The sequence below is a fragment of the Typha angustifolia genome, chromosome 3 (assembly GCF_048772165.1).
Source record: "Typha angustifolia cultivar Huaian chromosome 3, ASM4877216v1, whole genome shotgun sequence".
In the NCBI taxonomy this organism is placed as follows: Eukaryota; Viridiplantae; Streptophyta; class Magnoliopsida; order Poales; family Typhaceae; genus Typha; species Typha angustifolia.
The window spans coordinates 7,610,243-7,632,493 of NC_133241.1; the positions used below are offsets into that span (position 1 = coordinate 7,610,243).

General features: G+C 37.8%; 4 protein-coding genes across 10 annotated transcripts; 1 reads left to right on the forward strand and 3 right to left on the reverse strand.

Annotated features, from left to right (window-relative positions):
• Positions 1 to 443: 443 nt before the first annotated feature.
• On the reverse strand, positions 444 to 3,954 carry LOC140780234 (replication factor C subunit 2). Its single transcript, XM_073125647.1, has 12 exons — positions 3,801 to 3,954; positions 3,619 to 3,697; positions 3,459 to 3,538; positions 3,185 to 3,307; positions 3,024 to 3,093; positions 2,852 to 2,925; positions 2,628 to 2,748; positions 2,452 to 2,514; positions 2,222 to 2,281; positions 1,539 to 1,664; positions 1,363 to 1,446; positions 444 to 745 (listed from the first exon to the last, which is right to left on the reverse strand). The coding sequence occupies exons 1-12, from the start codon at positions 3,842 to 3,844 to the stop codon at positions 644 to 646; spliced, it is 1,026 nt and encodes a 341-aa protein (XP_072981748.1). The 5' UTR covers positions 3,845 to 3,954; the 3' UTR covers positions 444 to 643.
• Positions 3,955 to 4,767: 813 nt separating this feature from the next.
• Positions 4,768 to 12,001, reverse strand: LOC140758109 (eukaryotic translation initiation factor 2 subunit gamma-like). The gene is made up of 9 exons (XM_073094144.1): positions 11,746 to 12,001; positions 10,578 to 10,712; positions 9,959 to 10,020; positions 9,159 to 9,271; positions 8,322 to 8,424; positions 7,052 to 7,279; positions 6,743 to 6,961; positions 6,102 to 6,362; positions 4,768 to 5,521 (listed from the first exon to the last, which is right to left on the reverse strand). Exons 2-9 carry the CDS (start codon positions 10,681 to 10,683, stop codon positions 5,219 to 5,221), a joined length of 1,395 nt encoding a protein of 464 aa, XP_072950245.1. The 5' UTR covers positions 10,684 to 10,712; positions 11,746 to 12,001; the 3' UTR covers positions 4,768 to 5,218.
• A 678-nt stretch (positions 12,002 to 12,679) lies between these two features.
• On the forward strand, positions 12,680 to 22,067 carry LOC140758434 (protein FAR1-RELATED SEQUENCE 5-like). Of its 5 annotated transcripts, XR_012104109.1 has the most exons (5): positions 12,680 to 12,803; positions 13,117 to 15,734; positions 16,145 to 16,238; positions 21,085 to 21,189; positions 21,712 to 22,067. XR_012104109.1 is itself a non-coding variant. In XM_073094599.1 (3 exons), the coding sequence occupies exon 2, from the start codon at positions 13,220 to 13,222 to the stop codon at positions 15,731 to 15,733; it is 2,514 nt and encodes an 837-aa protein (XP_072950700.1). In that variant the 5' UTR covers positions 12,680 to 12,803; positions 13,117 to 13,219; the 3' UTR covers position 15,734; positions 21,661 to 22,067. The 5 variants fall into 5 exon arrangements, 2 of the variants coding, with proteins under 2 accessions (XP_072950700.1, XP_072950699.1); XR_012104108.1 differs by lacking the exon at positions 21,085 to 21,189 and having other exon boundaries at positions 21,661 to 22,067; XR_012104107.1 differs by lacking the exon at positions 21,085 to 21,189.
• Positions 18,526 to 21,830, reverse strand: LOC140758435 (short-chain dehydrogenase TIC 32, chloroplastic-like). 3 transcript variants are annotated; one of them, XM_073094601.1, is made up of 8 exons: positions 21,697 to 21,830; positions 21,027 to 21,258; positions 20,842 to 20,921; positions 20,418 to 20,571; positions 20,252 to 20,330; positions 19,301 to 19,388; positions 18,998 to 19,053; positions 18,526 to 18,873 (listed from the first exon to the last, which is right to left on the reverse strand). In XM_073094601.1, exons 1-8 carry the CDS (start codon positions 21,812 to 21,814, stop codon positions 18,715 to 18,717), a joined length of 966 nt encoding a protein of 321 aa, XP_072950702.1. In that variant the 5' UTR covers positions 21,815 to 21,830; the 3' UTR covers positions 18,526 to 18,714. The 3 variants fall into 3 exon arrangements, 2 of the variants coding, with proteins under 2 accessions (XP_072950702.1, XP_072950701.1); XM_073094600.1 differs by having other exon boundaries at positions 20,252 to 20,571; XR_012104110.1 differs by lacking the exon at positions 18,526 to 18,873 and having other exon boundaries at positions 18,928 to 19,053; positions 19,175 to 19,388; positions 20,252 to 20,571.
• Positions 22,068 to 22,251: the final 184 nt, after the last annotated feature.

Sequence of the window (22,251 nt, forward strand, 5' to 3'; positions counted from 1 at the left end):
GTATCGAGAATACCGCGAGTGAGCGTACCACTCGCACGTGCGAGAGATACACGCGGCAATTGAGTTGACTTTGGTCGCAACATACACACACTCTAAGAGGGTAAATATGGGATGATATTATTACGAAAAAAAAAATGGAATTGAAGACTGGGAAAGAAAAAATAGTTGATTTTATTTCTAAACATTTCCGATATTCTTAATTGCAATCGTTGTAGCAAATCTATCACATTAAATTCAAAATGATAGTATTTGTGGGACGAAGATCCTAATTATGGGTGAAGATTACACTACATTATAAGGAAGATAGCATTTGTATTATATATCATAAGAATATTCATCATTATCGCAAACAACAAAAGAGGGGGCCTTTTTCTGTTAGTCTACTACAAGCAGTTTAGTATCAAATGCTAAGCATCTATGGCAAGCTTCTTGCTCAATTGCTATTAGTTTGACTCCTTTCCAGCATTATGCAAACAAATAAGAATAGACAACAGTATCTCACTTTCAAATGTCACTGCACTTTAGCCAACGCATATGCCAATTGAAGCATGAGCATTCCACCAGAGAGAGAGGGAGAGAGGATATAATATCCATGATTACAAGCCGGCTACTAAATAGGATAAACATTGGCGCCAAAACTAGCTTAGCCAAAGCACAACTCCTGTGGCATGTTGCAAAGAGCTCGCATTGTGTGACTGGCAACATCCATGAGTTGTAGATACTCATCTGCTCCATCAATCAGACGCTGAGAAGTCGGAAAAGAATGTTTAAGGAAAATAGAGAAAAAAAATAACATGAAAACTACTATGGGGGATAAGCAAGGTTTCACAGGGTTAATAATCTACAAAAGCAAGTTATAGAAGTTTTGAGGTCACTCCATTGCATTTGAAATATGTACCGAAAGCCTATAAATAAAATCTGATCCATATAAAGAAAGATTATTATTCATTTGCACATGGTGCTTTTGATGCAGCCTTTTACTTACAGATGCTTTGGAATAACTTCTATAATTTGCAGAAAAAATCACATCCAACCATCAAGAATCAATCGAGAATACTGTTATTGTCACTGGTACAAACCACTTAAAGTCACTTTAAATTTATAATGGCGTGATGGCCATTACTGTATATCAATAAATTACAACAGATACAGACGGCAAATAATGGTCGCATGCTATGTTCATGAAATCTAAGAAATGCATTACTATAAGAGTGATGGAAGTCATTGGATACCTATTTCCTGTACTCATAATGTGTCAGTAAGTAAAATCTGAAGATGAGAATTTTAAAAACACTTGCTATGGTTGGCAAAGCAATGGGCTTAGATCATATGGAATTAAGTGAAATCAGAAGCAAAACATACCTTATCTGCTTCACCCAATTTCTCACAAATTTTTGCCTTTTGCTCATCTGATATGTCCTCAGAGTTAACAATCACCTCTAACAACTGAAGTAAAATCTCAAATCAGGAGCAGCCTTAAGATTAAAAAAACAGGTAGCCACATTATAGAAGTTAAGAAGAAGGGAAAGAATGATGACCTGGCAGATCATCTGTGAAACTGGATATCCCTCAGCAATTACATTACTAACTTCCTTGTTTGCAATGTCAAAATCACCAGATTTACAAGCTGAGAACAGTGATTGCACAACATCTTGAGGGATTACCTGATAGAATGACAGACAAAAGAGAGTAAAGACAAAAAAACAGAAAGAAGATTAAAAAGGTAATCTAGTTAGTCTAACTAAATAAATGCTTGTACATCTTGTAAATATTTGGTGCTCTAACCCTTTTATAATCCTCAATTCATATAAAATTGATCATCAAAAGCAGGTCAACATGAAAAATAAATCCTTGGAACAGATAGATAATTAGGTTCTTTTTTAAAACATTCTTTTCATGAGGATACAATTCGAAGTTAAAAAATTCAACTCAAAATCCTTTATTTTTATTCCTCATGTCGGAAGAGCATCTGTATTACAGTTTAATTGGACTTAATTATTTTTAACCTAAATTAATCATCTGATAACTGACAAGCAATGGCCATTTATTTTGAGTTCATATAGCCACCTCCATATAAAAATATATTAGTAACTCAGGAAATAGATGACCCATTTCTTCCAAATGAAATATGAATACAACAATGGCACTAGAATAAAACCTTTTCTTCCAAATGAAACATAAAATCATAATGAGTATCACACTATTGGTGCCAGGAAGATACCCCAGATACGCTAATCAAGTCAATGGAAGAGACAGATGACCCAAATAAGCGAGCTGCACTCTGCAGAAATTCAGAAGTACGAAAATCAATCAGTTATTGTATGTTTCAAATAAATGAAAAGATAGCTTGTTCTCAATCACTGAAAAAATTAAGAATGATGAAAGATACTGTCATTGTAGACTAAGACTAACGACTAAACAGAAGTTCCAGTATTATAGACATAGAAGTACCTGCAGATATGTTATAGCACGACGGAGATCACCTTGAGAAATGGAGCTCAGAGTAGACAGAGCCTAATTTGATACATATACAAATTAGACATGAACATTGGATAAATGGCGCTTCATATTAAAGCAATAATTAGTTCCTAGGAGGTAAAGAAAAAAGAAAGAGAGCAACAAGCAACCTCAGTATCAAGAGTAAGGCCTTCTTCATTGCAAATGTGCAAGATACGACTACTCATCACTTCTTCAGAAAGAGGTTTAAATCTAAATTTTGCACATCTGGAGGCAAGCGGCTCTATAATTCTATATTAACAACAGCAAGTCAGTCAAATAGCCCACTAATTGCATGCATAGAGTGCATATAGTGGTTGAAGATGGAGTATAAGGAGGAAGTGGATGTAATCACCTGCTGATGTAGTTACATATAAAGAAGAACCTTGTCACTTTGGAGTAAGTTTCCATAGTTCGCCTCAAGGCATTCTGTTGGATAGATGTATAGGGAACATCAATTTCGCAAATGTACCAGTTATACATCAAACCATACTGAGTGTGTGAGCATTGCATGCGAGTATATGTACCTGAGCATCTTCTGTCATCGAATCAGCTTCATCTAGTATAATTATCTTGTACGGTGGGCATGGATAACCACTAAAAAACACAAGAAAAGATTGCAAAGAAATTAAAGTAATACCACAAATATATGAAGAGATGTTTCTTCGTTTTAATTTGAGTGATATACCCTTGACGAGACCCAGAACCTACAGCAACAGCCGCAAAATCCTTGATTTTTGTTCTCACGATATTAATTCCACGATCATCACTTGCATTAAGTTCTAGAACTCTCGCCTTGTATAGGTCAGGCCTGCACATAATTGGGAGGAAAAAGACAAGCAAGTAATTCAAGCAATCAATTCTAGAAACAAGCGGATCTTAATCTACAAGCAGGAAGGAATTAAACATCGCGGCAAGATTCTCTCTTTACATAGGGTATTGGTATAGAAACAAAACATTACCCGAAAAGCTGATGAGCGATCGCTAGCGCGGTAGTGGTCTTCCCGGTTCCAGGGGGGCCGTAGAAGAGCATGTGTGGACACTGACACGGTAGATGAAGTACTAATCCATGAGATCTTGGGTATAAACCGAGCGAGAGGGGGGTTTTTTAGGGTTTCTTACATCAGCGTTTTCTAGGGTTTTGGTGAGGACGCGCACGACCTCGTCCTGGTGGGCGACGTCCTTCACTTGCTTCGGCCGACTGCAAGATGAGAGAGGAACAGAGAGAGAGAGATGGAAAGAGAGAGGGAAGTTAGTAATGGAGGAAAGAGAAGAGATATGGAGAAGAGAGAGGAGAGGTATACTATTTCTCCACCCATGGCTGCGAGCTGGGTGCAAGAGGCGCCATTACTTTCCCTCTCTTTCCTTCGGGTTCCTTTGAAGACGGATGCCGAGTGCCGAGTGCCGAGACAGTGGTCTAGCGGATTTGGATCCTAAACGTTGGTATCCATTTATCCATTTTGCGGCATTCGGATCCTGAACATTAAGCCCGACCCGTCCGGCCCAGCCCCAGTCCGAACTGGGCTTGGCTCGATGGTATTTTTTTCTCGGCTCGAGCTTAAGACGAGGTGAATAATGCTGGCTCGGTTGGGCTCATCTCAAGCTCCAGAAAGCTTGAGCTTGGCTCTGTAGCTCAATAATGGCTTTCATGGGCATGGGCATAGAAGAAGAAAAGAAAAGAAAACATAATTCAATCAAGATGATCTAAATTTCCTTTGTTAACAATGAAGTACATATAAAATGCAACTGGCATAATTTCTATTTTTTTAACAAATGGCCGAAGCCACAAATCCAATACATTTGTTAGGGGAGATAAAGAAGTGTAGAAGAAGTAGAGAAAATTAAACGTTTGTAGAAGAACTGGAGAAAAGTCTTAGCTGATTGTTGTGTATCACCGTGGTACCTAATCTAATCTTATGTGGTAGCGTGACATTGTGCCCTTCTCAGCACAAACAAAGTGTGAAAGTGGTAGTGGAGTCCCATCACCTCACTCTTTCCTCTTTTCCACTTTCTCAGTTGCAGATTTTTTTTCTTCAGAGATGCTCTCTTTAATGGGTTTTGGGTGAGCTGGACTTGGAATGATTTAGGAATTCTAGAAAGCATATAAGTATTCTTACTATCCAATCCAACGGTTCTAATAACTCTAATATGGATATATATATATATATATATATATATATATATATATAATGTTATAGATCACGAGCCTTTTTGACAGCACTAATTATAATTACCCTAGCAAATTATTTTTGCCAAAAAATAAAGCTAATAGAAGCAAGTATTTTATGTTAATATATAATAAAATACAGCAAGTAAGTACATGGTGCCTTGTCCATTGGAGCTACAGAACCACAGTGAAAACAGTAGCGACCAGCAAACCAACGACCTAGCAAATTATTCCCTTGTTGAAACAATTGATCTTTCACAAATGGCAAGAGAAATTTGTTGCATAAAAAAAGCTCGGCACTGAGAGAAAAAAAAAAGTAAAGAGCTACAACCAGTAACAACTTCAGAGGAATTAGAATCCATGCATATATCTCCAGATTCACAGAAAAAATACCTCCACTCTTAAGATTTGAACAAAAAGTTAAGATAGCAAAACTGCTCATCATCATCATCCAATGTTTTCTTCGCCACCGCACAAAAACTGTTCCCAGAAGTTCTCTACCTTCCCACATATTCTCTTAATTTTATAACTCGCTTGTGTTTTAAGGATGGGGCTTCAGATTGGGCAGGGTGGGATCTCAAGTGTTACACCAGCCTGAATCTGGCCCCAACCGATAAGGCGCCAATGCTTCTCAACCCTTCGGCTGAGGGCAACCTTCTCTCCTTTGCTTGTGCACACTGGTGCTGTAAGCTGTAGCTTTGCAAGATCGTTCTTCACGGCAACAACTCGAGCTCCTGTTGACATAGAGCCTATATTGAGCATGAGGATCTCACCCTTCGCCAACTTTGAGACCTTCCCTTGTTTCTCTGTGCCCTTGGTCCTCACACCCAGTAGTCTTCGAAGAAGGAAGAAGTTAACCTGTGAAATTAGCAGTAAGGAATGCAGAGAATGCAAAGATAAAAGCATCTATATTTATAAGATAACTTCGCTCTCTCTTCTCTGAGCTTAAAATTACTGGAGCACAAAATGAAGTCTTCACATCTGTTATGAGTGGTTTCCAACTTTAGGACAGGTCACACTAAAGGCGCCTTAACAGGAAGAATATTAACTGACAGAAGGATGAAATTAACTTGATCAGTTGTCAAATATCACCTAGTGAAATGCCCAAGGCAATGTTTTAAACAAAAATTAATTAGTTGAAATTATATCCCTCTCTACTTCCTAACTTCAAATTGTGCAAACCAAACAATTTAGACCTATCAGCAATTTTAGCAAGAGTCTGAAAAAATTTTAGCAACACAAGTCCTACACTTTACCTGAAAAGTTGCAAAGAACAGGACAAATGAACTAGTGAACACCTTATTCCAGGCTAATGACCTTATTATGATACAAGCCTCAAAAGTGGGGACTTAAATATTTCTTCCTACTCTAAAGGGATATGGCACACGCATTTAAGACTATGGATCAATGCAAGACATATTTGGTAAAGAAAACATACCTCGAGTTCAACAAAAACATCGGGTAGAGAGCCAACTTCCCCAAGAACCTGTCCAACCAGCCTATCAGCACGTGTTAAGGTAGGGTCCATTGTAGTGCCTACTCCAATAAGCCCCCCAGGTACAGCAAATTGGAGTTCATTTTGCTCGGCAAATAGTGAAACAATTCTCGAGTATATTGGGGTGCACTTTATGTTGCCACTTTCGTCCTTGGTAACAATGCCTGGACGGACTTCAATAAACTGGTTCACTTTTAGGACACCCTGCATGGAATATTCATTCATCACAATTTACCATGTGTTCAACTAGCTAGACCAAATTCCCAACAGAATTATGAATGAAATAACCACTATTACAGTCAAGAGAGTGCAGTATCAGGATGTAAATATCTATGGTGTTGGGAAGAATAGAAGTGGTTCTGGCAAGATATATCAGTATATCACAATGCCGCAGAACTATCAGACTAAACTACCTTATGATGAAGCAATCTGATACACATTCAAGACAGCAAAAATAAGGCCTGACCACTTATCACAATGGTTGAGGTCATGGGTTCAAAGTCTGGAATGTTAACAATATGAAGAGCAATGCAATTATACTACAAGGTAAACTAGATCTACTGCATGACCTCAAAGATACATACCCTAAGGATGCTTCCACCTGCAACACCACCCTTTATCTCATCAACCTCTGAACCAGGCTTGTTCACGTCAAAAGAACGAATAACAATCATATTAGGTGGTGAAGTGAAGTTTCTCTCAGGAATAGGGATTTTCTTTACAATATACTCGCAGACAACATCAATATTATATTTCAGTTGTGCAGATATTGGCACCACTGGAGCCCCATCAGCAATTGTGCCCTGACCATGAGCAAGTCAAGAGGTAAGAAGCCATATATAGGCAAGAGATTCACTTACATTACCAGCGACATGCAAGCACTAAAAGCTGACCTGAATGAACTTCTGGATTGCTTCATGCTGATTAATTGCTGCACTTTCCTGAATAAGATCAATCTTATTCTGCAAAATGATGATGTGTTGAAGACGCATGATTTCTACGGCAGCCAGATGCTCAGAAGTTTGAGGCTGGGGGCAGCTTTCATTTCCAGCTATTAAAAGCAATGCTCCATCCATGATTGCAGCTCCATTAAGCATTGTAGCCATAAGAATATCATGCCCCTATTCAGCAACAACATAGATTAACATTAGGAAAGGCACATGAAACAACTATGTAGACCACTGCTAATTTCAGAAATTCAAGCATGGTGTCATCTATTTAGGCACCATGACTCCTAAGTCCAGAAATTCCTACTTATGTATGCAAATTAATGTCAGAATAACGCACATTCATGTTCTGGTAATAACTTGACACTCTGCAGTAGACTTAAAGCAAGATGACACTGGTATTTGGTAAAGAAGACAAGTTAATTAGGACAACTTCCACAGCCAGATTGATGGTAGCATAAAAATGCAACTAGACAGGTATAATAATAATGCAAGGAAAAATAAATATTGAAGATTGTAACCACATGAATTTTCAAGCCTTCCTACACCAAGCAAAATATACAGCATATAAACAAAGATTGTTTATTTTCAATAAACAGCGTAGCCGTCAAAGTGAGAAAACTATGAAGAAAAGGTTCACATTTGCTGTTTACAGAACATTACCGTTGAAAGTTAATATCAGTTAGTTCATGATAATAACTATATTTCCCTTTGTAGTAGTTATGCTAAAGTGGTAGCAAATGGATCCACAAATACATATTGTGTTTATGCTCACTTACTTGTCGTCTACATGCATGTACTGCCTGTAAATGTAAATTTCTCTTTGAGAAGATAAAGCAATTTCTCTCTTAACCAAGAAGACCATAATTGTCAACATAGAACCCTGTGCAACCTTGGAAAAGTTGATTCTGCATAGTCTAACAGTCTTAGTGATCACACATTTTGCCGTGATAGTTGCAAGCTCGTAGAAGTACTTTGAGTCTTGGACTATAAGCTCCATAAGCTATTGCAGTAATTAGGTACATAAAATGACTAATTCCAATTATAAGTATCTCAGTGTCTCCTATCTAAAAATCTTGTTGATAATAGGACTCAACTTTCATATTCAGCTGTTCTAAAGCCTTTATAATTCAACACAGCTGATTCAAGAAATATATCTGATACCAAAAAATTATAAATGGAGAAGGAAAAATAAAAATAAAAGATAACACCATACCGGGCAGTCAACAAAAGAAACATGTCTTAAGAGCTTCATCCTTGTGTTTTCAAACCCTGGGACATCACATAGAGGACTGTCTTCTTTCCCGCTTCCATAAGCCCTGCATATAACATAAAAAGATGCTCGCATACTTTCTCAGAAATTCCACATATTGGAAACTTTAAGGATCTAAGAGGCATGAACAGAAAGCCGCAAAGGCGCCTGGTACCAAAATCACCTAAAACATAAGTTTGTCTAGGAGTTGAGATACAATTTTGGAAAGTATACAGTTTCCAGAAAATCTACTGCAAGCAATCCAATGCGGATATAATTAAAAAGTTTTGTTACTATCCATGAGCCCTCTATGAATGTATTTTACATAGGTGTCACACAAATGTCTGATTTGCCATGGTGTAAATTAAGGATTTCATTATCCAAAATATGGGCTGACATGGTATATGCTACTCAACCTAAATTGAGACAAACAAATCTAGTAGAACAGAAAGGTATCATGCTCATCCTTTTACTTGACAAATTCGAGCCATATCAAGTAAGCAAATGAGAAATATCCCTTGTTCCCAGAAAGTTATAGAAAGTATTCCTAACAGTATTATAGGGAAAACAATAAAGATATACTTCCCTCTACAGAAATTTAGTTATAATCAACAGAAGGTACACTCCAACAATTTAGAGACTACACATGCAAGATGTATGCACCCAAGGAACCGCTAAAAGCCTAAAATGCTTAAGCGGGAGCTAGGATTACACATTAGTGACACTGGTAGAAACTCACCAATATATCAAATTCCAAAATCAAAATATAGAAGAATCATTTATTCCAAGGGATTCTCATACTTGTAGCACATAGGTCGCGGACATCTATCATCTTCACATTTATATATCTTTGCATTCGCATAGCCCAACTTTATAGTGATATTGCGCTCCAACTCATTTTTGAAACGAACAGTCTGCAAAGTAGAAAAATAAGACTAATCAGCATATGAAAAAAATGCTTCAGAAAACATCCCTACCACAAAATTCTATGCGCAACACTGAGTGTTATATTAATTTGTTCAAAAAGATGCATGTTGATTAGCTGGCTATCTTTCTGAGACTCTTCCCCTACATCCAGTATCAATGCACAAATGGTTCCAAGGGAAACATTTCACCATAAGCAAATAGAATATTAGATAGTGCTTTATCATTCCATCATCAATTCATCCCCTCTAGCTTTTAAAATAAGGAGGAAAAAATCGGTCCATGCAACATCAATTCATGTGACAGAAAGTAGTACAGCATAGCAAGGACCAAGAAACTAGGATAATCACAAGTGACGCCGTAAACGTCATAAGCATAACGGAATATTGCTGTCATACATAAAATGATAAAATTGCTGAAATTTTGCATCCCAAGATGTTGTAACTCAATCTATTTGTCTCTTTCAATTTCAACTGAACCTATTGATCTGCAGAATTTTATCCTATCTTTTGATCAAAACTTCAACCAACTAACTTACATGTCAGCACCTAAAAATCATGAACATGCACTGAAAGGCGAATTAATATAGGTCTCAGGAAATATGTGCATGCATGGAATAAAATGCAGGTTCAGATTTTAGCAGAGACAGATCAAATATATGGATAAAAAAAGATTACCTGAACACCAGAGATTGCTTTTACAACAGTTGATTTTCCATGGGCCACGTGACCAATGGTACCTATACATATAAAGATGTATCAGAATCTCAAGTCTCAAAATAGAAACTACTCAGACAACCAGCCTTATAGATAAATCATATTGAAATACTTTCCAATAAATAAGAGCAGAAAAGCATGATCGTAGTGGATGATGAAAGTGGTGATGATGTGCAAGTAAAGGTGAGGATAGCAAAGGTGGTAGAAATAAAGGAGACAGAGGAAGTTATGGTGGTGGTATACAGTCAACACTCAACAGCAATTGCATTTAAGTACTTGTGACCAATGTAGTGAGAAGCAATGGGATACTCAACTCAAGATTCACAATCAAAACAAAAGCATAAATGCGAGTGCTACAAAATGCATTTTCCTCTGTTTGTGCCATCTAGTGCATTCTTAACCTTAACCATTCAACTGGAACATTAATATCGCAAAATAGGAATTATGATGAACTTGCTACTATATGACAAAATTTATCAATTGCTGACCCTAGGTTATAAGAATTAAATCCAACTCCTGCCCTATGTATTCCTGCTGAAATAGAGAGTGATAAATCATCTTTGTACAGATAGAAACTAACCAATATTGATGGTTGCTTGACGTGAAATAACTTCTGGAGACAAAGGATGCAGTTTTCTCACGTCAAGCTTGCTTAGATCCTGCTCCATTAATCCTTTACGAGACATTTTCGAAGAAGCTAATGTACTTCTCAAGCCTGAAATAAAAAAAAAACAATATATATAATTGGAACTCCACATGGAACTACAGAAATCTGAATCATAAGGTAGGTCTTTTAAGAGAACATTAATGCAAAAGGCAATGTGCTTAGAACAGAAATAAAAACATTTTTAGCGGGACTAGAACGAAAAGGAAGTCCTTGAGTAAAACCCCACAATGCCAGGTCATCTCAACACCACTAAGCCTGACAAGCAGGGCTCTAATCAGCTTGATTTTGTTTGATATGCATTAAATTCTTGTCGAATTTCGATTTAGATTGGATCTAGATCAGAATATTTGCCACAGATATACGACTCAAGTAATAGTCAGATAATGTCAGCTTCAAATAGGGTTGATTATGATTAAAGAAAACTGAACATTATAGTTTCTGATTAGTTGGGACTAAATGCATCATTGTAGTTTCTGACTGTGCCTAACTGCATATAAATAATATTGTCTCATACATTATATACAAAAGTAGTAAACAGTAATGAACAGAATTAAAGAATTAAACTTCCTATACAATACATGAAAGACAAAAAAAAAGGAACACCAAATCAACATAATTTTTGCAAATTTAGGTGACTCAAAAGAAAATAAGTATGAAATGATTCTTAGTAAGCAGCAGCAGTCCAAACTTCCCTCCAATTAAGCATCGAAGTGTCTGCTCCTGGATAAGCATTACTGATGCAATCAATTTACTAACTATTACGCACTACATGACGAAAGGACGACCATCTTATCTCAGTAAGACTATGAGTCTAATCGACTAAAACAGATCTTGAAACATAACAGCTTATCCATACTTCACAAGATTTAGATACGACACATTACAATAAAAATGAACACGAATAACCAGTATGAATGCATTCGTATCCAAATGGAACTCCAAGAAAATAATTGCATTCAAACAAAACATAGAGATTAGATCAAGTTCCAGACGACACGACCGTCTACGGCGAATTCCAGATAACCATATAATCATCCAAATTATCGTCCTAAGAAGATATTAAATATAACAAAGTTTGGACCTTAATATTACTCAGGAATTCGACGGGACTGAGAGGGCACGATTAATTGCGAAACGATTTGGTACTCCTTGCTCAAGAAAGACCGATCGAGCTCTCCGATTTGGCTTCGGAAACGAGCAGCGGAGAGAGGAGGAGAAGGGCGACGCGGTGGAGAGCAGAGATGAGATTGAACCCGTAGAGAAAAGAAAGACGATCGAGGAGAATCTAGGGTTTTTCAAGTGTAGAGGAGAGTACTGTTCATGGGCTGCAATCGGGCTGAGGCGAATGGGCTTCTATATGACGACGTTAAGCTCTTCCATCAAAATGTAGCACATTCATTAAACACCACAAAATAATATCCAGGCTAAATCGGAACTTTATTTTCCTAAAATTAAAAATAAAATAAAATATTGGACTCTAATGCAAAAATCTTTTTCCACTTTAAAAAATTAAATATTATAGTAACCATTTCTTAGCCTCCAGTCATCGTGATAGTCGAATGGAATGATGCATAGCACGAACAGATAGGTATCAGATTAGTCACCGTATTCGGATCCGGAGTGGATCCGACCCGATTCCCACCCGATACCCAGTTACGCACCTAATGCCTATATTTGTATTTATAGATTATAATCGTGAGCTGTCGAGTCGGACCGCGGGATGGAGTGGAACACCCAAACGACGGGAGCAGCGTGGTGAGAGGAAAACGACACGAACCATGCTCTGGCGCTGACATCAGCTGACCCGGTCGTATCAGCTTTAGCTGCAGCTAGGCAGGCTACACCTCCCACGCGGGGACGCGTGTCCATTTCGTGAGCGGACTCGTAGTTGGGCGAGAAAACTAGATGGGAATGCGCCTTGGCGTCCGCGGCTGGATGGGGACACGCGTCACGGATCGGAGGAGGTTGGACCGAACTCGATACCATCCCCCAAACCTGCTCACCCCCTCCCCCTCTCTTGTATTGCGTAGCCGTCCAAGGTTGGTCGGACCTTTCCTTCGTCCGATCCCCTTCTCCTTCTCTCCCTCCAATTCCCGCCCCTCCAAAATTAGAAGCTAAAAAGAAGAGCGCAGCACCTAGGTGAGTTCGACTTCGATTTGATCTCCTTTGTTCTCGAATTTCTCGTCTGCTTGCTCGTTTCCGTTTCTAAGATGCAATCTTCTTTGTTCAAAATAACCACTGTTCGTGCTCGGATTTGTTTTTTCGAGCTTTCTAGTGTTAATTGTCGCAATATCGAATATTTTGAAGGATAGAACCGCTGAATTTGTTCTTGGGATCTCTTCTTGCTTTCCGTTTTCGTTTCTGAGGCTCCATTCTTTGTTTAAAGGAAGTATCTCTTTTTTTCCCCCTTCTAGTTAAGCTGCTTACGAGAGTTCGAATAATTCTTGTCCAGATCGATTTGTCGAGCTTTTTGGTGGTCAATACGAACTGGGTCTTCGAAAATTCGCATCCTTTTGAAGGTTGGAATCAAGGTTTTGGGTTATAGAAGGGAAAAGATGGCGGTCTCGGCAGAGAAGGCCATCGTTTTGGCGGAGGATGCCGCAGATGAGAGTTGGATTCCGAAGATTGATATGGTGTTTGAAACAGACGAGAAGGCCTACCAGTTTTACTGCCTCTATGGCAAGGAGATGGGGTTTGGGGTTCGGAAGCATTTGGTGAAGCGAAGGTCTTCGGGCATAGTGTACTCGAGGGTGTTTTGCTGTTACAAGGAAGGTTTTTGTAGGACACTTAAGCCTGGGAAGAGGCCACGGCCTGACCGGAGAACCGGTTGTCGTGCACATATTACTGTGAGGCTCATGGATGATGGCAGGTTTCGCATCAGTGACTTTGAGCCTAATCATAATCATGACCTTGTAACTGCGAACATCCTGGTCGAGGAGAGCGATAAGACTAATGATTCAGTAGCGACAGAGACAGTTTCTGCCAAGAACATGGCTAGAGCAGTTATTCCTCGTCCGAGTCCGAAAACTTACTTACCTTCAAAGTCCATGAATGCTACAAGGGCTGGTGGGACGGGAGCTGTGATGAGATATGTGCAGAGGGGGGTGCAAGAGAGTAGACCTACTAGATCTTTGGTAGCGGCCAGTGAGAATAATATTCCTGCAGGTGAGCATTGGGTCCCAAAGATTGATATGGAGTTTGAGGATGATCAAGAGGCTTACCAGTTCTATGTTAACTACGCAAATGGAGTTGGGTTCAGTGTTCGAAAGCATCTGGTGAAACGGAGAGCCTCAGGTGTAATATATTCGAGGGAGTATGTTTGCCATAAAGAGGGTTTTCGCAAAAAGTTAGAGGGCGAGGAGGGGAGAAATCCAAAACTATATGACCGAACTGGTTGCCCTGCAGGCATGACCATTAAGATTGCAAAGAACGGTAAATATCGTGTGTCTAAATTTGAGCCCAAGCATAACCATGGACTCATCGTCCCATCAAAAGCTCACATGCTGAAGTGGCGTTGGCGAAGAAGGGCAATCAACCCTCCACCTGATCTTATGCAGATAGAAGAAGGTCCAGGAGTTGAACCTGAACCTAGTGATGAGCATGTTGATAGGCAGGTCGAGAACTTTCGGCAGCCTTTTATTTCTGATGGTTATAAGAATTATATACCCTCAAAGCGTACCAATTCTATGAGGTTAGGGGATGTAGGAGCATTAATGCAATACTTACAAGAAAAGCAGAGTTGTGATCCATCCTTTTATTATGCAGTGCAGCTGGATCCATATGATCAAGTAACAAATGTTCTCTGGGCAGATGCCAAGTCCATGGTGGACTTTGAATTCTTTGGCGATATATTATGCCTTGACACTACGTCCAAACTGAGCGATCATGGTAGGCCATTTGCACCCTTCGTCGGTGTGAATCATCATAAGCAGCCCATTGTTTTTGCTGCAGCTTTGCTGTATGATTATAGTAAAGAATCATACAAGTGGTTGTTTGAGACATTCAAGACAGCTATGTGTGGAAAACAGCCAAAGGTTATTCTAACTGACAGATCCTCGGAAGTTCATGATGCTGTAACCATGGTGTGGCCAGGTACGACTCATCGTGTTTGTGTGTGGCACATCTACAATGATGCAGAAAAGCACCTAAATTTTGTTTTCCAAGCTTCAACAACTTTTGCTAAAGATTTCAGCAGATGCCTATTTGATTGTGAAGATGAGGAGGAGTTCTTATTCGAATGGAAAACAATGTTACAGGATTATGATCTTCATAAAAATGATTGGTTGAAAAAGTTATATGATGACAGGGAGAAGTGGGCGTTGCCTTATGGACGTCAAACATTTTGTGCTGACATTAAAACAACATTAGTGAGGGAAAACATGAGCAGTATGCTCAAAGAATACTTGAATCGAGACTTAGATCTTCTAGACTTCTTTAAACATTATGACAGAATAGTTGATGAGCAGCGAACATCAGAAATTCAGGCCGATCTTTCTGTGCATCAAAATATTTCACAATTTCCTTCTTCACGGATGTTGAGGCAGGCAGCAAATGCATACACTCCTGCAGTATTCAAAATGTTCCAAATGGAGTTTGAACTGTCCATGGATTGTATGGTATATAGCTGTGGTCAGGTCGGAACAACATTTGAATATAAAGTTACCACAGAGAACCCAAGAGAATACACTGTTCGATTTGATTCATCAAATGGTACGGTAGAGTGCAGTTGCAAAAGATTTGAGTTTACTGGTATACAGTGCCGGCATGTACTGAAAACACTTGATATTATTAATGTTAAGGAGCTCCCACCCCAGTACATAATGAAGAGGTGGACACCAAACGCAAAAGTCATGAACCTAAGAGACAATTGTGAGCTTGCAATTAATAATGATGTTAGCTCAGCCCTTGCAAGGCGTTATAGCTCTTTATGCTGCATTTTCAACAAAATTGCAGTTAGGGCTGCAGAATCTGTCGATACATACACATTTATTGAGAGCTTGTCAGACCGCCTTATGGACCAAGTTTACCAAATTTTACAGACAAGGCCACCTGAGGATCCTGATGTTTAAGGTAACATTTTTAACCAACTGCAAACAAGTTACCTGGTTTGCCATGTATTAACTACAATTTATTCTAACTATGATAAAATAACCTGTTTGCTGATCGGTATCATTTGAAATTTGCACTGGACTTGGTTAAATAGCGTTTAAGTGTAGCACATTATTAATTTTATGTTACCCAGAATAATGTTTTTTTCACTGAGATCTTTCTCTACTTCTAATTTGAGGCTATTTCCTTCCTTTCAAATTAAATGACTAGCATATGTAGGAGCATGGAATAGTCCAATTCTAAGAAGAAATTGGCATGCTATAATTTTTTTTTTCTGGTGTAACTGATCAGCTATCAGATATTTACTGCCAAATGCCAACTTTAGAGTTGCCTTAGGTTGGAGATTAATAATGCAATTTTGTCTGATGCAGAGTTATCCAACTCTTGCCATACTGCCACACCGGCTGTTGGCAGAATCCTGGCTCGACCAGAAATTCAGCAAGGTTCAGAATTTCATAAAATCTGGTATCTGATCTTTCAAAGTTTAAGTTAATAAGTTGTGTAGTACATTTAGTGAAATGCTGGAATTGTAGTTGGTAGACATAATCTAGATGATAACTACGGCTATGGCAAAGTGTTAGTCACATAATGTAGAGGAAATGGGTAACTAGCTTATGTGAAGAGGTCTTGTACAAGATGATCATACTAGTCATTTTATATGATTACCATTATATCAATGATTGACTACTGCTCCTGCGTACACTATGGAGATGGCCCATAGTTCATGCAGGAAGATGGTCATTTGACAAGCCTCACTTTCCTATTACTAAGTTATTTTTATCAATGCTATGCTGTTGTCTTATATGCTTTGCACACATGCCAACAAAGGCTCTGTTTCATTACAAAACAAAAGAGTTTAAACAACCATACTACCTCCAAGCTAGAACCACAACCCAGAATTTAGTAAACCATTACACTACAAATTAACAAACCGACATCCAAAATAACATCAAACAACTACATTACCTACACACATCTGTCATGTCCACTCCAATAGTTCTATTATGCCCCCACTAAGCACAAGAAAGCTGCAATTTTCAAAGGAATTTTCATTCTCCATAGAGCAGTATTCATATTTACAATCCTTCCCCCATTGTTTGAAAACCTAGACATGGATTTGATGGTATTAGGATAATCAAAGTTAGACTGCTAATAATTTACTCCACATGTTGCAATGAAGTGTGCTTCTCTAATGTCTGTATGATTGTTTTTTGTGTTTTTGTTTTTTTTGTCTTAATTATCCGTAGAAGCATCAGAAATTGGATTCATATTATTTGAAGTAAGATTCCAAAACTAGGTATTGGGATCGAGATCGACCATCTGGAAAAACAATGCATATCGATTGTATCAGTTGTATCAACTGTATTAGCCGTTCGTATCGGATCAGACTATTTTTTAATCATATAAATTCTAAATATTATTTTAAAATATAAAAGATTTAAAAAAATTAGAAAAATAGTAAGAAAATAATAATTATTTGCATATGAAGTCTAAAAATTAAAAATTATATTAGCTTATTCAATACTTTGATGTATACCGAGTTGGCTCTCCTTTTTCTTTTCCCTTCTCTCCCTTTTCCTCCCTTTCTATATTACTAGCAAGGCAAATTTATTTATTTTTTCTAATTTTTTTCTTTTCTTCTCTCTACCTTCTCTCTCATTGCCATAAGGCAAATTTTATTTTTTTATTTCTTCTTTCCCTTTTCTTTCTCTCTCTCTCTTTCTTTCTCAATCTCCCTCTTCCTCCCTCTCTTTCTATCGCAAGGTAATTTTTTCTCTATTTTTTTTTTCATTTTTTCTCTCCCTTCTCTCCTTATCAATCTCTTCATCCCTCTCTCTTTGCTAGTCCTTCTCAATCTCTTCATCCCTCTCTCTTTGTTACTCTCTCTCAATCTCTTCTTCCCTCTCTCTCTCTCTCTCTCCACTCTCTCTCGTCTCTCTATCTCACTCTCTGTGAAGGGGATAGAGAGAGTAGAGAAAGAAAAAGAGAGGGAGACAGTAAATAAGAGAGATGGGGCACTAGTGAGAAGAAATGAAAAAAAAATATTAGAGAGAGGGAGAGATCCCGTCCGATACAAATCAGGTATCGGTCGGATGCCGATCTAGCCAATACCCGGCCGAAACTTGGAATCGTGATTTGAAGTAAGATAAATTTTTATGGTTGTTAAGTGCATCTTGAATGATAGTATTTGTTTATTCCTTTGATGCTTTTGATTAAGTTAGGGCTAAGAATCTTTCTTCATTTAAGAACTGTACTACAGGTTGAGATGTAATTTAAGTTTGAAATAGTACATTTTTACCCTCAGAATACGTACTTTGAGGCTGGAAGTGTGAGTGATGGAATAAACAATGCACAAGCATTCTAATTTTATGAAGTCAAAGCATCTTCTTTTCAAGCCATCACTCTCCCATGCAGTAAATTTTCCTAATAGTTTTGCAGAGACCTACCAGATGGTATAGTAACAAGGCCAGGTAGCTAAATTTCTTGATGAACAATGTATTTGAGATTGAAACAAGTGCATTAAACAGAATATTGTCTTTATGACTTTGAGGAATGGCAAAACCTAGAAAAGTATTTCACTAGAATTTAAATCCATCAGGGTTTTCTCTTGCTGATAGCAAGAGTATAATACAAGAAGGAGCTGATAATGGAACATCCGCAGCGAGAAAAGGAAATGAAATGAAAGAAAACCAAAAAAATATATAATCACAAAAGTAGCATATTTATACTGAGTAGAAAACACAGCACTAAATTTAAGAAGGCATAGAGTACCATAAGCATCTTCTCATTAGTGAAAAGAGATAGTACATGAGTCATCATATTTATGTTATCTGATATAGGAAAAATAAACCTAATGATCTTTAAACGAGTAATGATAATGATGAGATTTTTCTGAGCTTGAAATATCTTAATTAGTGTGAAGGAGAACTGCAAAATGAGTTCATAATGTAAGCCCTTGACTATACTCCCACAGCTTTGTACCTAAGGCTTCATCTCTTGCTTTAGCAGAAGGTATTGCATCATTGCAGTCAACATAGTATTTTCCAGTTACATCTTTTACCTTTGGGTGTAATGCTAGATAACAGGTAGTTGCAGCTCCCTGCAGGTGTAGGGTGTCTTTAGTAGCGCAGAAGGATCTCAGAATTCTCAAGTGGATTTTTGATGATAAATGACTTGAATCAGTGAAAAAGTAAAAGAAAATAATTGTAGATAAGCTGCCTTACCTGGGGTATACTTTTAACAAAAGGTTTAGCCAGTGTCGCAAGCAAACCTATTGCAACTGCATGATGCAGGGAGTGAATATATTTTAATAAGAGACTTCACAATATAGAGAAAGGGCGTCACTAGTGCACAAGGCTCCAATGCAAGTTCTGGTGAGATCAAAAAATATGCAACTTTACCTCCATTACTGGAGAGGATGTTTTCCTGATCAGAACCAGCTGTGCCAGTGTGCATGGTGGCAAACCTTATCTTCACACTAGTTGACGCCCTCAAAATTCAAAGTGGAAATGTGAAGAATGAGGTACCATTACTATCTATATTAAGGTAGCGGCCTATATTGCTGAATATTAGTCCTGGATGCAAAGAGTTTGCTGTAACATTGGATCCCTCTTCCTGTTTGACACCAAATTTTAATTAGATTATGCCTAGAAATGTTGCTAATTCAATTTTTTGAAACATACTCCGAATAATGTGGATATGAAAAGTGCACAAACCAGGAACCACAGTTGGGTAATTTAAAAGTTAGTGTTCTGTTCACAAGGGGACCATATAGTGAAGTTAGTTTATATTTGGTTTCAAGCCTTTGTTAGGTTGGTGTCAATATATGTGATGGCGCTGACACTTCTGTAATTTTTGATAGTTAACGATAATTTAGAGTAATCCACTGACAGTGTTTAACATCAGGGATTTCTGAATTTTCATCCAAGAGTCTCTGGAAAGTAGTTTCAGTTTGACCATACTATGTTGTACAAATTTTCCCTTTAAGTGAGCATAAATGTGTTAAAAGATATTATTTTTTTGAAACACATTTTGAGACAAATTGTGCTTCAATCAATCAGTATTGTCTTGAAAATGGTTTAAACATTTTTTCTCTTAAGAAATTACAGAAGCTCATTTAATTATTAGAATGTGGCTAACCTAACTCTATTGTTTTAACATATAGAGTGAGGAATGATTGCATGAATTAGTGATTTTTTACCAATACAGACAGTTCTATCTGTTCTAGTTAGAATATTGACACAGAGTGTTTTTGAAACTCTCGTGTTGATATATGTGCTTTTGTAGTCACTATTGAGTCTCTTTTAGGTAGTCCTTTTTTGTAGTTGAAGTAGTGGTATCAAATAAATTTATATTTCTCTATAGCTTGGTTTCTCTCCCATCATTTATATGTAGAAATCTTTTTAAGACTATGTTTAATATTTGAAAGTGGAGACGTTTACCAGTGTTATTCAGTAAACAAAGGGGAAACATCAGACCTGTAAAAGCCTAGATAGCTCATTTGCATGGAGAATGTTTGCTAATTTTGAATGAGCATATGCACCAAAAGGTTTGTACCTGTACCCCAAAAGAAAAATCCAAGTGGTTGTGGTGCTATTGTATGAGTTTGAAAAATAATCATCCAATAGAAAATCTATAAAGTACCGTGACTTATCATTCATCTCATCCAGATTGAAAAAGGATCCATTGCTTCTTTTATGAGCAGTTGATGAGACATTCACTATCCTTCCCTGTATTCCTGTTTCTTTGGCCGTAGCTTTCAGCTTGTCAAGTAAGAGATTCGTCAGCAAGAAATGTCCTACATTAGTTAAGCCAATTAATTAGTGCATTCAGGTGTTATTCTACCATAAGTGTTACTCGACATAGTCAAAATTTTAAAAAGTTATTATACATGAATCATCAGCTGTTATCATGTCTTGTCCAGCAAAATTAGAATACTCAAGTAAGATCAAGAAAATCAATTCAAAGAAAGAAAATATGACAACATATTTATGATTATTTGTGCTCATGGAAGTGGGTTGTAAAAGAGAAAGTTGCATTTCATATTATTTGGTAACTGGATCTATACCGAGGTGATTCGTAGCAAACTGCAGCTCTATTCCATCTGTTGATAGTTGGAATGGGCAAGCCATTATTCCTGCATTGTTGCTGTGAGCATTCAGAAGAGTGTATCTGTTAGAAATCTTTCAAAAACAGACTGTCGGATCTCAATAAATTGTAATTCGCCAGCTGATGCTATCTGGCTTATCATACATTAGAATGTTCAAGTGCTTGTTTGATGCACTGAAGGATTGAGCAAACTTTTGAACAGAGTCGAAGGAGCTGAGATCCATCTCCACAATCTGGAGTTTTGAATGTGGATTTTCTTTGAGGAGACTTTCTTTTACCTTCATCCCGCTCTCTAGAGTTCGTGATGGTATAATTACTTTTGCTCCTCGTAGTGCTAGTACTCTTGCTGCCTCTTTTCCTATGCCATTTGTTGCTCCTACCATGCATCAATAGTTAAAATTAACAGGCAATGGTTAGCAAGATTGGAATGTGTACTGCTTCTGTTTCACCTTTTCTGTTGTCATATAGGTATATAGTACTTAATGCATTGGTAGCTGCTTCTGATACTACTCACTGGTGTGATTGTTGAGTTTGCTAGTAGGGAAATTTGAATTGTTTAAATAATATAAGATTCATTTTTTTTATCTTCAAGATTGATTTATGCAGTGTCAGGCTAAACGGGTTTTCTTACTAATGCTTACTGTGGCTTCTTATAATTCTTATTCTTCATGAGTTAAATTTGTGTTTTAAAGCTTCAGTAGGTCATCCAGATCCTACTTGTTAATCTCTATTGCTCTCCTCGTCTCTTTTGTTCCCTGTTTCCTTATTTTCTATCAAGACTTTGGAGATGGAGGAGTTTATGGAATTCATGAACCTGTAACTATGGCAGTGAGATGGCTGGCGTCGATCCCTTCAGTGACCTCTTCGGCCGTGGAAGACTTGCTGAAGCCGCCGGAAGGTCCTCTCCTCCATGGCCAGTTCCACAGACCCATGCCTGCTATTTTTAACAAATTCCTCTGTAAGTTTGTGAAGGTGAGAGACTACAGTTGGTATAAGTATCATTTGAGATTGTAGCCTTTTGAAAGTGGCAAAATGGGGGAAAGGGAAAAGAGAGAGGGACTTGTGGTGTGTATTCATGTCATCTTATCTTTCACATGATTGAGATGTTGGAGAAAATTTTGTATAGCCTGGCTTACTTGGACTTTGTGGGCTTTGGAACTGAGTTTTAGTTTTGGGCTTGATTCTTGAACCAGAGAGCGAAAGTTTGGGATTTTCTTGCAAATCACTACGTGCATTTCTAACCTTATTGCCAAAAGGAAAACCACCGCTCGCTTTTCCGAAGTTGCAAAATTATCTCCTTTTGTTATAATTATTACCCAAAAGGGAGAGAGAGAGAGAAAGAGAGAAATAATAATAAACCGTAAAAGTT